This window comes from Rhinoderma darwinii, chromosome 2 (genome assembly GCF_050947455.1).
Source record: "Rhinoderma darwinii isolate aRhiDar2 chromosome 2, aRhiDar2.hap1, whole genome shotgun sequence".
NCBI lineage: Eukaryota > Metazoa > Chordata > Amphibia > Anura > Rhinodermatidae > Rhinoderma > Rhinoderma darwinii.
In genome coordinates this window covers 411,601,955-411,619,059 of record NC_134688.1, presented here as the reverse complement: position 1 = coordinate 411,619,059, position 17,105 = coordinate 411,601,955, and the positions used below count along the sequence as shown (strand labels likewise).

Genomic DNA, 17,105 nt, shown 5'->3' with positions numbered 1-17,105 from the left:
AGAAAACACCATTATTAAGAAAAAGGTAGTTATTAAGAATAACAAGGTTTTATTTTTAACCTCTTAGAGAAGGAAAAAATAAATTTGGCTATTTTTTTGTTTTTCCATCGTCACATTTCAAGAGCTCTAACTTTTGCTATTTTTCTCGGCATAGCCGTATCAGGGCTTTTTTTTTTGCGGGACGAGTTGTAATTTTTAATGGTACCATTTAATGTACTGAGAAACTGCAAAAAAACTGGAATGAGGTAAAAAACTGTGATTCCTCCATTTGTTCTTTGGGTTTCATTTTTGCGGCATTCACTGTACGGTAAAATTGAAACTTTGACCTTTATTTTGCTGGTTAATACAACTATGACAATGCCAAATTATGGCTGTGTTCACATCGCCGTTCCTTTCCACTGAGGGGTTCCGTCAGAGGTTTCCGTCGGGTTAATCCCTCAGCGGAAAGGCAAATGGAAACCTTCGCTTCCGTTTCCCTCACCATTGAACTCAATGGTGACGGAAACCAAAGCTAATGGTTTCCGTTTGTCATCATTATGACAGGGTTCCGTCATTTTTGACGGAATCAATAGCGCAGTCAACTGCGCTATTGATTCTGTCAAAAAAACATTTCCGTCACCATTTGCTATGGAACCCCTCAACGAAAGGGCAACGGTTCACGATGGGCTGACTTAGGCAACATAGGTATGTTTAAAAAGCCATTATCCTTCCCTATATAGCGGTATTAGCGGCTTGGGAGGCAATCATGTGATGGCAGACTCCCTTTTAAATAGCGTTATACATGGTACATACTAATGTGATGTTCTTTCTGAACAGTATAGCCTTTTTTTTTTTCATTAATATTTTTACATTTTAAGGCCTCATGCACACGACCGTATTTTTTCCCACCGGTAAATACTGGCGTAAATACGGGTCCTGTGTCACACGTATTCCACCCGTTTTGCACCAGTATTTACGAACCCGTGCTCGTAAATATGGGTCCGGTGTCACACGTATTCCACCCGTATTTACGAGCACGTTTTTAGCGGCAAAATAGCACTGCACTAATCGGCAGCCCCTTCTCTCTATCAGTGCAGGATAGAGAGAAGGGACAGCCCTTTCTGTAATAAAAGTTAAAGAAATTCATACTTACCCGGCCGTTGTCTTGGTGACGCGTCCCTCTCTTCACATCCAGCCCGACATCCCTGGATGACGCGGCAGTCCATGTGACCGCTGCAGCCTGTGATTGACCTGTGATTGGCTGCAGCGATCACATGGCCTGAAACGTCATCCAGGACGTCGGGCCGGATGTCGAGAGGGACGCGTCACCAAGGCAACGGGCGGGAGACCGGACTGGAGGAAGCAGGAAGTTGCCGGTAAGTATGAACGTCTTTTATTTTTATTTTTTACAGGTTTATACTGATCGGTAGTCACTGTCCAGGGTGCTGAAAGAGTTACTGCCGATCAGTTAACTCTTTCAGCTCCCTGGACAGTGACTATTTACTGACTCAGCTTAGCAACGCTGCCGTAATGACGGGTGCACACATGTAGCCACCCGTTATTACGAGAGCTCCATAGACTTCTATGGACTGTCCGTGCCGTTATTACGGCCAGAAATAGGACATGTTCTATCTTTTTTAACGGAACGGGCACCTTCCCGTGAGAAAACGGGAAGGCACCCGTCGCCAATAGAAGTCTATGAGCCCGTTATTACGGGTCGTGATTACGACCCGTAATAACGGGAGTTTTTACGGTCGTGTGCATGAGGCCTTAGATTTATTTTTTATTATGCTGAATTTAGTTGGTCCTTTAATCAAACTGCACTCTACCCTGGCTTGGATGATATGCTTTAGTTAGCGCATGTTCCCACATGCCAGTAATGGTGCAACAGAATGTGAAACTACTGTACTGGAGGGAAAAAAACACATGCTGGTTTTGGAACAGTTTTGGAACAGTTTTTTTTTTATTTTTATTGAAGCATTTTAAGCAAATGTTCCTAAATCTCTTTCTAATGAATCAGGTTTTCTACATGTGATTTTAATCTCACATCACATAACTGCTCGTTTTTTTGCTATATTGTGTGAATGGGATTTTTTGAAATCTTTTCTTCTACAACGTATCATCTGACTAAAAGCACACATAAAGCAAGTACATGCGATCATATTCTTACAGCAGAATTTGTAACTGGAGATGAACAGTGGCCAGATATCCCTGGCGCTTTTTTTTTTTTTTTTTTTACTGTTGTCATTGTGAAAGCTGCTTGTCATGGCTCAGGCAGCACAATAGATCCGACTAGTGTCAATGAGGTGATCATTTTCCATTTCTCTGTAGGCTGTAAAATGAGATGCTCTTTTTTTACTGTCTGAAGTGTATCCTTGTACATTATGGTTGCAGGACACTCGTGCAAAACATGAACAAATGGGAACTAATTTAAAATACTTTGTTTTGTGTGCTTTGCATCATGTAAACAAAATAGAAATAGTGTGATTCATTTGCAACACGTTTGTGTGTATTTTAGGTGATGGTTCACTGTTAACATCAACTGAAGGGTGATGTCTAACAAAAATTATGGAAAAAACATCACGTGTGAAAATATTTTAAGGTTCCTTTTACCTGGGCAGATAAATTGCACGTAACAAGTGCCAATTTACTCAATATCATGTAGATCGGCGCTCGTTTACCGCATTTATATGTTGCAATTATCGTAAGTTTTTTTTTGTGCGCGCGATCGTTCGTTCCCCTCATACAGTTAACACTGTTTACACGAGGGGGTGTCCTGCCGACAAATGATGATTTTTCTCCGGTCATTAAAAAAAGATGTGATCAACAATGAGCGAGCATATTATCAATTAGCATTCGATCGCTTGACATGTTTACCCAAGGCAATGGTCGGGAACGAACGTGCGGGTGGTTATTGCCCCATGTAAAAGGCACATAATGCTTTATAAAAGAAAACCTCCCCATTACTATCCGTAATGAGTGACTAAACGGACCATAGATGTGAAGCTTTGCCTGTGATATGACAAGTGGTTTACAGTTTTTGCATTCAGAATATTCCAAGAAAAGGGGCAAACACAAAACGATATTTCCCACGATAGGAATGATTGTTCCTATGGCAAATCATTCTGTTTGGGAAATGTTGGAGATTTTCACTGTGGATTTCAAATTTTACAATGCATTTGCGATGAAATCGGCAGAAAAGGTCCACTACGTGTAAACGTAGCCTGAGTGGTCATTGAAAGAAGCGAAAAATCCTGGAAATAATCGCATATCACTGAAGCGCTGTCGACTTTGTCTTGTCGGGCGAGTGTAAATTATTTTCCAAAACATTATTTCTTTTCTACAGTAACCTTGATTGATCTGGGCTGAGGACTGACACACTGGGGAACTCCTCTTCTATAAATCACACCTCCTGTTTTCAAGGATGAGTTTAGTCATTGACCTTGTAATATTCCCTTTTGTATCTGGAGTTGGCTGTACTAAAAACTGTAATTGTAGAGAAATTGTGTTGGTGGTTCAAAAAGAAATCAAAAATATTTCATGTTCCATCTCCCAACATCGAAAAAAAACGCAGCAAATTTCTGCTAGTTTCTGCGGAATTGCTGCAGAAATTTTCCGCAGTAATTCCGTTACGTCTGGACAATTCCTTACGATGTAACTTTCTTACACAGAAAAGAAAATAACTGGCAGGAAGAAAAACAAATACAAAAACCATCATACTCTACATATCTCATATTTTATGTTCTAAAGTGGTGGGGACAGGTGCCACCAAATCATCTCCACACTGACTGGTGGCCACAGAATGTTTTTTTTTTTTTCCCCGTCTGTCATTCAGTCCTGTTATAAATAGCAATTTGGCTGCAGCCTCCGCAATCTTGATATTATCTGGGTTCTGGCCCCTGTTGCGCATCTTCGTATTTCCATTACTATCAATAGGAGTTACAGTAACGTGCAAGTGCGCAAACAACTCAAAATGCCAAATTGGTGGAGGTCCGGCAGCGGAGTCCTCCACTGATTTTACATGTTTGATTGACTGACATATAGCAAGTGCCAAGTGTAGTCACCCACTCTGTGCAGTTTCTATTGTATGCTGGAAGTAATTGCTGGTAAATAGATGTAATGGAATACATTTTTATGCTGTAGTTTACCTTGCAAAAAGTCTTCATATTTGGTGTATTTATGTCTAACCATAACCAGTAATTCATCCAAAACCGAAGAAACTATAACTTAAAACCTTAAACTATTATTCCAGTTTCAGCAGATCAAGGTTATTCATTGTACAATGAAAAGTTATAGTTACTATATTCATTCCTCACATTTTCAAAATCTCTGTCAATGAATGGGAACCTTCACTGCTTACTTCCAGTGAATAAAAATGTCTTGGATACAGGACTGATTTCCGTTACAGTATGTGTATTGTGTCTTGTAACGAGCCATGCAGCTGTGAGATCAAGACTATTGATGACCGATGCTTCTTCTAGGGTTTTGTTCTGAAATCCCTGTCTCTCTCATGCGTTTTTGTTTCATATCTTATTATAGTTTCCCTTTGATCCTGCTGTATATTTGTATTTTTTTGCGCATTTTTGTCTGGGCTAAACTGTATACTGATCCGAATGTCTTAATTCTTTGACAGAGAGAACTCGATACAACAGCAACAGTATTGGCAAACAGACAAGATGAAAGTGAACAGTCTAGAAAAAAACTTATTGATCAAAGTCGAGAATTCAAAAAGAACACTCCCGAGGTGAGATATTTTATAATTTTTGTTTGTATAGAAGTTAATTGGGGAATAAAGTTGCTTTAATATATTTATGCTTCGACCTTATGAAAACCGTGTGGTTTCTGAAGAAAATGTGTTAATAGAGTAGATAGAAGTGAGACAACTGAAAGACAATAAATGTGTCACGGCATTGTATACCTCTGTACTAACAAGTCTCCTGATTGGACAGTTGTTCTGGGGCCTCCACAGTCTTAATTAAACATTGGTAAGTGTCTTCTTTTACATGACCAGATTGCCTGGTCGGTGACAAGTCCCGATCGACTATAATAACCTGTCAATCACCGTGCATTTGCTACATGTATGAGGATGAATGGTTGTTAATACGATTGTTTGCACCGATACAGTTTGCATCTTGTCAGCAGCACATCCCGGAGATGTCCTGCCGACAAACAATCTCGTAAAGCGGATCAGCCGGCAAGCAAGCTTTTGCTTGATTGTCGTCCGATCGCTCGGCTTGTTACACAGGCTGATGATCAGGAACGAGCATTCGAATGTGCGCTTGTTCGCTCGGTCATCAGCCCGTGTAAAAGGGCCTTTTATAATGTGTTCCCTAGGGACAAATAACCCCTTGTGCTACCTATCCGTGATTGTTAAGGATATACTTAGTGTGAATGACACTTTTTGATATATATATAATTTGCAGTGGAATAAATTGTTATATTATTGATATCTCCTGAGCCTGAAGTATATCAACGCAAGTAGTCTTCTTTGGCAACTTACAATTGCGGACCACACTTTATGTGGACTTGTGCTGGTAATAGGCAAGCATATAACAGCCTTGGGATATATGTGGTCTTGCCTAAGGACTAAGGGAGGTTGTCTTTCTAGGATAGGTCACTATACAGTCAGATGACCAAGTGACGTACTATACGAGTTTATAGAAAAAATCTTTTCATGCCATTTCCCTCTGAACCCCCGAGGACGCTGTTTGCCGGCGAAACATGTCGGGGAAGCATTGTCTGTCTGTGTTTTTAAATGTCAGAGTGTCTGTTCTCTTTCAACACTGTGTGGTCTGCAGCCATCCAGTGCAGCAATAAATGTCTAACAAATGAATGACTACATGGGCAATAAATGGATCTCTAATATATCGCTATATGAGAGCGCATCAATAATATAATTGGTCAACCAATACAATCATAATCCAGTGAACTACCAAGGTGTCTGCAGGCTTACAGTTACCATAGGCAAGGATTATTTATTCCTGTGCAAATATATAGAAAAATGTATTTTACACTTATTATTATGAATTTCATGATCTATTAAAAGCTGTTTTATCACAGGCAGCAGTTATTTGTCTTTGGGGACATTTTTTGTAGTATATTACTATATATAAGGGAACATTTTGGTTTTCCTTGTTTGTAATTTTTTCCGCATTTACCCAGTCTCCGACTGCAGAGACCGGAAGTTATGGTAACATCCGTCCACATGCCTTTCACTAGAACTTGACTGATGGCTTTTAGCTTCTTCTGTGATCCTACAGGATAAAGGCGGTCAGGGTATTGAATATTGCTATCCAAAGTGGAAGTCCTGCTGGCCAGTGAACCTGTCAGCAGGTTGGGCTTGGAGATGTCCCATAGGCAACTTCTCCCGCCCTTCCTCAATTTGATTGACAGGTCTCTTCTTATTCAGAAATATTTCCATTTGGTTCATTGGTCTTTAGAAATATTTAAATTTTTATTTGACCATTTGTTTGTAAACAGTCATTACCAGCACTCTTGTTAAGATGTCTGACATTGTCAAGAAGGGAAGTTCAAAGGCAAATAAAAGGAGGGCAAATAATACCGGATTGTTTATTCTGTCTGCAATATGCTCCTGAATTCCCCGAAAATCTTACAAATGCTTTATCAACATTCAAACAGTTTGTTTTCTGCAATTTGCAACACAAACAAGTGTCAACATGGATACATTCCATATCTTTATACATATGATGCTTTTATTGGGGCCGTTCTCGTCGTAAATACTTCCTAGCGGTTTCAAAATATTCATCTGAGTAGATAGAAAAGAAGAATTGTATTGGCAGAGAATAGGTTAATATAATTAGCACCCTGGAGACACACATGCATTTTTTGCCCTTGGATGCACAAACTGTTTTTAGCATCAACAGCTGGTTTCATGTTTGCACTGTTAAGCGGAATATTTTCTTGGTGGATTGCCTCTGAGCAATTTCTTAGTAATCGCTTCTCATGCATGTTAAAAGTACCATCCTTTAAGGAAGGAATCTAGGAAATGAAAAAGATCCTAAGATCGCTATTCTGACTTCACTTCCAATCTGTAAAGGCCCTTTCACACGGGCCAATTATCGGGCAAACGCTCGTTGATCGGCTGTTTGCATCGTTATAAATGCAAAAACTTTTAGCGTTGTCGGCAGCACATCTATCTGTGTAAACCGGGAGACGCGCTGCCGACATGATACAAATGTATGGGGACGAGTGATCGGAGTAACGAGGGCTCGACCCCATACTAGCTCCTTGTGAAAGGAGCTGTCTCGTTGATCGGCGCTCATTTACACGGCCCTCGTCGGGCGGTGTAATGGCGACTTAAGTGTGTGCCGAGGAACATGCCAAATATTGCATACATTTTCTGTGGGTAACAATAAATTCATAATTTTCGCCAAATTATAAAAAAAATTGCCATATGTAGCATAAATAAGTCAGAAGGAAAGCCAAAGTTTGTTAACCTTTTAACGCCGAAGGACCGATATATCCGTCCTCTGCAGCTGCTAGTTCGCACAGGAGGACGGATATATCCGTCCTGTGATCGCGAGGGTACTGACAGTGTACCCATGTGATCAGCGGCAGGAGCACGGATGTTATACGCAGCCTGGCTCCTGCCGCAACTGCCGGATTCGAAGCGCGCTCCGATTCTGGCAGTTTAATCCATTAAATGCCGCTGTCAATAGTGACAGCGACATCTAATGTGTTTGACAGAGGGAGGGAGCTCCCTCTGTCACCCGATCGGCGCCCCCGCAAAGAAATCGCTGGTCGCCGTCGGGTTTCCATGGCAGCCGGGGGCCTAACAAAGACCCCCAGGTCTGCCTTCAGCAAATGTCTGTTAGGCCATGCCGGAGGCATCGCCTAACAAATAGCCTGTCAGATTTACACTGACAGGCAATAATGCTTTGGTATACGAAGTATACCAAAGCATTATATATGCGATCAGCAGATCGCATAGTGAAGTCCCCTGGTGGGACTAAAAAAAAAAAATGTAAAGCAGTTAAATAAAGTTTGTGAAAAAAATAAATTACAGTCAAAATCAAATAAAACTACTTTTTTTTTTGCCCAAAACATGGTTTTATTTAGTAAAATTGTCAAAACACATAACACATACACATATATGGTATCCCCGCGATCGTAACAACTTGACCAATAAAATGAACACATTAATTAAATCGCCGGATGAACGGCGTGCAAAAAACAACGGCAAAATTCTTTCCTCCCATTCCCCCCATAAAAAATTAAATAAAAGTTAATCTATAAGTCCTATGTACCCCAAAATAGTACTAATGAAAACTACACATTGGCCCGCAAAAATCAAGCCCACATACGGCCACATTGACGGAAAAATAAAATAATTACGTCTCTTGGAATGCGGCGATGCAAAAAGGCTTTTTATTGTGCAAACGTAGGAAAACATATAAAACCTTTACATATTTGGTATCCCCGTAATCGTGCCGACCCATAGAGTAAAGTTAACATGTTATTTACGCTGCATAGTAAACCGTGTAAATTTATAACGTGAAAATTAATTCTGGAATAGCTGCTTATTTTCAATTCTCTCCTAAAATAAAGTTAATAAAAGTTAATCAATATATAAGCATCTAAAAATGGGGCAATTACAAAATACAACTCGTCCCGCAAAAAACAAGCCCTTATACGGCTATGTCGACGGAATAAAAAAAAAGTTACGACTCTTGGAATGCGACCGTGAAAAAACAAAAAATAATCCTTGGTCATTAACGTGCAAAATGGCCTGGTCATTAAGGGGTTAATTATGTTTTCTATGTAGAGATCTTGCCAATTCCTGTTTTGTTGCGGCGTCCGTTTTTGCAGAAGTTTAGCCATATTCTGCTGAAAGTTATTGACAACCAATATGTCTGCACTTCCTTTTGCAAAAATGGCACAACAAAACACAAAAATGCTTTAAAAACTAAAAAACAGCATAATTTGGTAATTTGGGCCATATTTTTTTTCTTTAATAATGGAAATACCGGCTTAGAAAGCTCCCGACATACACGATAAATCTGTTCATAGGGCTCCATTATCCTGATGGAGACCAAAATTGTGTTTTTTTGGGTCTGTCTCAGACTAGTATTCGTCGGTATACCTTTATTTTAATTTTTTTAACCTGTTAGGACACGGCCAATTTCGGACTTGAGGACAGAACTATATTTTTTATATTTCCCACTTTGCATCCCGGCGTTCAGAACTTTTTTTCTTTTTTGTTTGACGTAGCTATATGGGACTTTGTTTTTTGCGGAACGAGTTGTACTTTATGTAGATGCCATTTTATGGTACATTTACATTATCGTTTAATTTATATAAATGTTCATTTTGGCAAAAATGCAGAAAAAAAGCAGTTCCGCTTCAGTTTTTATTTTTTTACACCATACAGCGATCATCATAAATAATGTTATACGTAACAACAAGTACAGGTTGTAACGGTCGTGGCGATACCAAATATGTATATATTATTTCATGTTTTGGGAAAAATGTGCATTTCGAAGTAAATTATTATTATTTCTTTTTTTCATTTGGGGTATTTTGTTTTGATTTTTTTTTACCTTTGTACTTGCAGTTGTTAGGACATACTTCAGTATGCCCTAACAGGAAATATGGTCAGACAGCCCTGGGGTCCTTCAATGGACCCTGGGCTGTCTGACCATACAAGGTATGGGACTCGATGGCATCACAGGGATTTCCTGTGATGCCATCAAAGGGGGCGCCCCCTTCTCATTTTCACTTTGAATGCCGTGGTCCGCTGTGATCACGCCATTGAAGGGGTTAATGGCAGAGAGAAGTATCTCAACTCTCCGCCGTTAAAGCGGGGCTGCAGCAAGCACCTGCCGCTCAGGACGAGTATTCTCGTCCTGTGTTGACAACTAGTTAAAGATTGAGTAGCGTAGTGGACAAGGTAGTATTCCATCCTAAAGGTATCCGCACGGTATAAGTTTTTTAGCATGGGAGCCTGTGGGTCACAGGTATATGTTAAACGTATACCTTGGGGAGCTCCCAACATCAGTGTCCATATATGGTCAGGGGCTTCTCCAGGGCCGCCGTTACCGACGCTCTGGCCGGGGACTCTGGCTTTGCAAAGCTTCTGACGTCAATGTCCATATATGGACAGTGACGTCGGGGGCTTCTCCAGATCCGGAATCTCTGGCTAGAGCATTGCCCACTCTCTGGTTGGGGACTACGGCTTTGCAAAGCTTCTGACGTCACTATCCACTTATGGACAGGGACGTCAGGAGCTTCCACAGCGCCGGAGTCCTCGGGCAGTGCGCTAGTAGATACTCTGCCACGGAGATACGGCCCTGGGAAAGCTCATGACGTCACTGTCCATATATGGAATGTCACTTCAGGAGTTTTCCCAGGGCCGGTCCCCGGGCAACGTATTGCACTGTATGCCATACGGTGGAATATGTTTTTGCCTTTCGTTAGAGGTATATGTCGAGAGTCTCCCCGAAGTATATCTCAGATGGAAGGCCAAAACGTGATGTGAAAGGGGGCCTTTAACAACCTAACTTTGTGCCTAACAGCTAAGCGGTTGGTAGCACACGGTAAAAATTGTTTATGGTTATGCCTGACTTCATCAATTTTGCTGTGCTGCCCCTCTACTCCAAAATATAAATTTATGAAAACAGAATGCCCAACGGGAAGGCATCATGGTAACCTGCTCTACCTGGCATTAGCTAGGATAATCCTCATTTAGCATAGCATTACTATCTGTAATTGATTGTGTCAATTATGAGATGAGAGATTACAGCTATGTTCACACGTTGTGGTCATATCATGTTTTTAAACACGATTTTACGTAAATCGCAGAAAAACAATGTGATATGATCACAAAATGTGAACTCTTATCTAAGGTGGTGGTGTTTCAAAATCTGCCCCAATAACAAGTTTCATCGGTGTCCCCGTGTAGCCCTAGCCGTATTGCTGACCGGTTTAGCTCCAATAGTAACCATTTCCTTCTATCTAATACTTACGTTGTACAAAGTATATAGATGATCATTTTGTTTTTCTGATCATTCTATATTTTTCTATTAACATTCACATTTGATCTGGCCAAAAATGTATGTTTTTCATATGGAAGCATCTTCTAGGCACTTCTGGCATAACTCTAGAAAAAATAAGTAGGGGAAAAAATTGTTACATTTCCACCCTTATAGGGACGAAGTAGAACAATTTCTATGTATTTTACTATACTGTACAGCTAGTGAGCCTGTACCTTTTTTTAAAAATCATGTTTGTATATATAAAATACAGATATATTCGCCCTTTCCATAATTACACGTATTTACTGTATTCTTCCTACAGTGTTTACATATAGAGCAGCCCCCTCGATTTTATGTGCTGTGCATGGAAAATGCGGTTTTGATAAAGAAATAAAGTCAATGTTGAGAACAGGGAGAATAAAGTGTTTTGTGTTTTTTTTATGCTCCAGGATTCTTTGTGCGTTAACACATCCAGGGAGTTGATGAATATATGGAAAAATGGATTTGTGCTTTTACACTGCGTCTACAATGTGACAATAAATCCACTTTTTTCCTTTTAAAACGTCTAGCTGTATGATTTATGATTGCCTAACGTATTACTAAATTCATAGTAGGTGTTTTAGTTGGCAACGACAGAATCAGGAGATTTTGTAAACCTTTTAGTACCCTGCTTTTTCTTGTGTCTGTAGTTCACTGTGAAATATATTAAAAATGTTTTAGGCAGATCTATCCACCTTAACTCTTCACACTGCGGTTCCCAGATGGAAAATTAAGCTTTTCCCAAATGACACCTTTTTTTTTTTTTATTGAATACCAGTAAATGTTACTGATTTAGGTGCAGGGCCCATATCATATTCTTTCCTTCCTAAATCAAATTAATGGGGCATTATAGATTCAATAAAAAAAAGTAACCAGCATTCTAAATCTATACAACCCTTAAAGAGACTCTGGCACCACATTAGAAGTGCCCTATCTCCTACATAAGGGGATGGGCGCTATAATGTAGGTGACAGCAGTGCTTTTTATTTTAAAAAAATTATCTGTTTTCACCACTTTATTAGCGATTTTAGATTTATGCTAATGAGTGTCTTAATGCCCAAGTGGGTGTGTTTTTACTTTAGACCAAGTGGGCGTTGTACAGAGGAGTATGACGCTGACCAATCAGCATCATGCACTCCTATCCATTCATTTAGTCAGCGCATAGGGATCCTTTTAGATCCTTATGTGCTGTCTTATACTAACACATTAACAATACTGAAGTGTTTAGACAGTGAATAGACATTCCACAGGATGTCTATTCACAATCTCTGCACTTCGTTACTGTTTCTGTGGTACGTACAGCAGAGCTAGCGTAATCTCGCGAGATTACGCTGTAGGTGACAGGTTACAACGAGATTACGCTTCCTCTGCTGTAACTACCACAGAAACCGTAACGAAGTGCACGGATTGTGAATAGACATCCCGTGGAATGTCTATTCACTGTCTAAACACTTCAGTATCGTTAATGTGTTAGTATAATAAGACAGCACATACTGATCTAAAAGGATCCCTATGCGCTGCCTAAATGAATGGAGAGGAGTGCATGATGCTGATTGGTCAGCGTCATACACTCCTCTGTACAACGCCCACTTGGTCTAAAGTAAAAACGCCCACTTGGGCATTAAGCAACTCATTAGCATAAATCTAAAAACGCTAATAAAGTGGTAAAAATAGATAATTTATTTAAATAAAAAGCACTGCTGTCACCTACATTATAGCGCCCATCTCCTTATGTAGGAGATAGGGCACTTATAATGTGGTGACAGAGTCTCTTTAAGTATTACACCTGTTTCGACTTTTAAAGGGAACCTATCGGCGACTTTATTCTGCCCTAAAGAAGTGTCTCAACATGCCGGACTTCTGCCTTGCATCGCGCTGCAACGTTTAAAGAGGACCTGTCACCTCTCCTGACATGTCTGTTGTAGTAAATAATTGTGTTCCCCATGAAATAACAATTCTTGGACATCTTTTCTTAGAACTCTACATTTAGCTGTTCCTCAGTTAATCCTCCTAGAAATGTATTAATAAATTGGCGGCTGGGTGTTCCCAGTTGGGAGTGTGTCCCTACACAGAATGACACTGTCCAATCGGAGCTGACAGAGTGAGACTATGTGGGTACACATCTCTTCGATATGGAAAATAGCAACACCTAGTTTATATTCATAAATTTCTCTGAGGAAAAACAGAGGAATGGTACAATGCAGCGTTCTAAGAAAATATATTGGAGAATTGGTATTTCATGGACAATACAAGTTACTAAAATAGACATGTCAGGAGAGGTGACAGGTCCTCTTTTTAACATGTAAGTTATCCAAAATCACATGCGAGTCACACAAGTGACACCATTCTGAAACCACAGGCAGTTTAAAGTCGCTAACAGGTTCACTTTAAGTACCGAGGCAGATTCTGAAAATCTGGTATTTATGCACATATTGGAAAATAAAGATTTCATGTTTTCTGGCATTTTGTTTTGTCAAATATTGTACTTTATTTAGGTTAACCCATTGTTGACATTTGATGTAATTCTGCCATGGTCCGCAAAGGATTTCCACAATTTGCATGTGTCAGCTGACACTCAGCTGTAACAGAATGGAAAATATGGAATGCAACATTTTTTTTAATAAAAACTGTTCAAAAAGCCGCATGTACCTCAATCTGGTACCAATAAAAACTACAGCTCATCCCGCAGAAAAGCAAGTCCTCACACAGCTCAGTCGACAGAAAAATAAAAAAAGTTATGGCTTTAGAATATGGAAAAACAACAGATTTTAACAAAAAATATTTTTTTTGTGCAAAAGTTGAAAAACATTACATTACATTTGGTATTGCCGTAATTTTACTGACCAGCAGAATACATTTAACATGTAATTTATAATTATTTTTTTTTTCTTCAATCATTTTGCCTCCCAATTAATTGAATGAAAAGTGATCAAAAAGTCACAAGTATGTAAGTTATGGCTCTATGTAGGCAGGGATGAAAAAATAAACATTCCTTTAGTTTCAAGAAGTGGTAATCAGGGCCCTAATATTTGGGAATGTCAAAGGGGAGGGCCCAAGCATATCTGCCGGATGAGAGACTGGGCAACTTTTTTTTCCCAGCAGAGTCCCACTGCAAAGCCGCAAAGTGTTACAAGAGAGGGGTAAGAAAGGACACCATTTATAAGTGTGACTCCTGCTTGGCCTGTGTATAAAGGATTGCTTCAAAGCGTACTACACATTTATGGATTTTCTAAATGTATTATTTATTTTCCCCATTATTATACCACCTTATTATGTCCTGATCTACTCCGCACAGCTTACGTATTCCCACACATTACAAATTGAAATGCCGGTAAAACCCCAAACAAAACTACTACCTAGCAAAATCCGCGTGCCAGCCAAATGACGGTCCTTCCATTCTGAGCCCTACAGTGCGCCCAAACAGCAGTTTATGACCACATATGGGGGTGTTGCCATACTCGTGATAAGTTGCTTTACATATTGTAGCGTGCTTTTTATCCTATTGAGCTTTGCGAAGATGAAAAATTTCAAACAAACGACATATTATTGCCAATTTTTCATTTTAAGATTTTCACGCCCTAATTCTAATAAAATCTATGAAACACCTGTGGGATCAAAATGCTCACTACACCCCTAGATGCATGCTTGGAGGGGTGTAGTTTGAAAAATAGCGTCACTTCTGGGGGATTTCCACTGTACTGGTACCTCAGGGGCTCTTTAAATGGGACATAGTCCCTGAAAACCAATCCAGCAAAATCTGCGCTCCAAAAACCAAATGAACTCTTTCACTTTGTAACCCTGCTGTGATCCAAAACAGCCGTTTGTGACCACATATGGGGTACTGCTGTGCTTGGAAGATTTATACATTAGATTTATACATTTTGGGGTGCCTTTTCTTCTTCCCTGTGTTAAAGTTTTTTGAGCTAAAACTACATTTTATTGGGAGAAATTTAGATTTTCATTTTCTCAGGCCAATTCTAATAAATTCAGCAAAAAATACAATGGGTCAAAATGCCCACTATACTCCTAGATTAATTCCTTGAGGGATGTTGTTTCCAAAATAGGGTCACTTCTTGGGTTTTTCCACTGTACTAGTACCTCATAGGCTCTGCATCCGCAAACCATTCCAGCAACATTTTAGCTCAAAAAGCCAAATGGCGCTCCTTCCCTGCTGAGCATTTCCATGTGTCCAAAAAGCAGTTTTTGACCACATATGGGGTACTGCCGTACTCCGAAGAAATTGCTTTACAAATGTTGGGGTGCGTCTATACCTTGTGGAAATGAAAACTTATGAGCTAAAACAACATTTTATTTAAAAAAAAAAATAATAATAATTTTATTTTCACTACCCAATTCTAATAAAATCTATGAAACACTTGTGGTCTTTTTGTTGGTTTTTCTTATGTGTTGGCACCTGAAGTGCACTCCAAACCTAAAATGGTACCTGGAAAACAACCTAATAAAAAGGAGGCCCCAAAATACACAAGTAGCTCCTTCTAAAAGGAAACTTTCACATTTCACGTCCACTTTTCTTTTTATCCTATAAAACACCTTAAGGGTTAAGAAATGTACGAAAATAAAAAGGATTTTTATAAAAATTGTCAACATAAAGTTAATTTTTTAGATTTTTTGTTTTAAATTCTCAAATAAAAGTTTATTGCAGTACAGCAAATATCATATATACAAAGCATAATGCAAGTATTCAACGTGTCATAGATGACATCAGGAAACAACAAGAAAAAAAAAGTAGAACAATGTGTCTGCAAAGTCCTATAAAAACAGATAAGACATCGAAAAATTACTGAGCAAATAAATGCAGAGGACCGTGTACAAGTAAGTATAAAGCATGACTGGTAGGTACACAATTACCAAATATTTAGCAAGCCGAGCCAACCCGAGCCTTAAAGACTGCAGGAAAATGGTATATTTTATTATTAACTAATTTGTGTGGTATGACTATACTATGACTTAGGCTATGTTCACACGGGGTATTTTGCCGAGTTTTTTGACGCGGAAACCGCGTCGCAAAACTCGGCAGAAACGGCCCGAGAACGCCTCCCATTGATTTGAATGGGAGGCGTCGGCGTCTTTTTCCCGCGAGCAGTAAAACTGCCTCGCGGGAAAAAGAAGCGACATGCCCTATCTTCGGGCGCTTCCGCCTCTGACCTCCCATTGACTTCAATGGGAGGCAGGAGAAAGCGTATATCTCGCTGTTTTATGCCCGCGGCGCTCAATGGCCGCGGGCGAAAAACGGCGCGAAAATCGTCGTGCAGGGAGAGGAATATCTGCCTCAAAGTTCCAAACGGAATTTTAAGGCAGATATTCCTCCCCCAAAATACTCCGTGTGAACATAGCCTTACAAGTAAAGAAAATGTAAATAAAATGCAAATTTATCAAAATGTTCAATATTTTGGTGTTTTTCTCAAATAACACAGAATTTATCAACCAAAATTTACCACTAACATAAAGTACAAAATGGCATGAAAAAACATTCCCAGAATTGCTTGGATAAGTAAAAGCATTCTTAAGCCAAAACTGTCTGTGTGTTGTTTTTTTTGTGTGTTTTTAATATAAAAAATTAACAGCGATGTGTCATATACTTATGTACATAATCTCCAAACATGTTATAACATTTTATATTTCCAGATGTTTTCTTTAAAATGTATTCTGCTAATCCTATTTTTTATACTTGTAATATCAAACTAAAGAGGCAACACACTTCCCAAAATAACAACAGAATTGCAAGAAGTGTTATTGGGTATAAGAGGTCCAGCAAAATTGTGACTAAAACCATAACAAAGGCCATAGTGCATTGATGAGGAACATCTTGTGTATTCAGTACCGCCTAAAAAAAAATAAAACCTGTCATGCCCAAATCACCAAACCGTAATATGAATTCATATAACTACCTTTTATATAACCTTAAAAAAAAATTCCGTTCTCAAAATGATATCAAGGGGTTAGAAAGGAGTATATTATGTCGTCTTATAGAAAAATGCGCAGCAGGTGGTGCAAAAAAAAAACCAAAATAAGGTGCCAGTACATTAGAACCCTGGAAAAGTGAATCTATTTTTGGACCACACCTCTCATTGG

General features: G+C 39.3%; 1 protein-coding gene across 3 annotated transcripts in view; it reads left to right on the top strand.

The window, feature by feature from the left end:
- The window catches only part of CUX1 (cut like homeobox 1), a 356,348-nt gene that overhangs the window by 53,503 nt on the left and 285,740 nt on the right, over positions 1 to 17,105 (top strand). For all 3 annotated transcript variants that reach the window (XM_075854200.1, XM_075854199.1, XM_075854198.1), the window contains exon 2: positions 4,613 to 4,723. In XM_075854200.1, the coding sequence (XP_075710315.1) occupies positions 4,613 to 4,723 (111 nt within the window). The remainder of the gene's footprint in view (positions 1 to 4,612; positions 4,724 to 17,105) is intronic.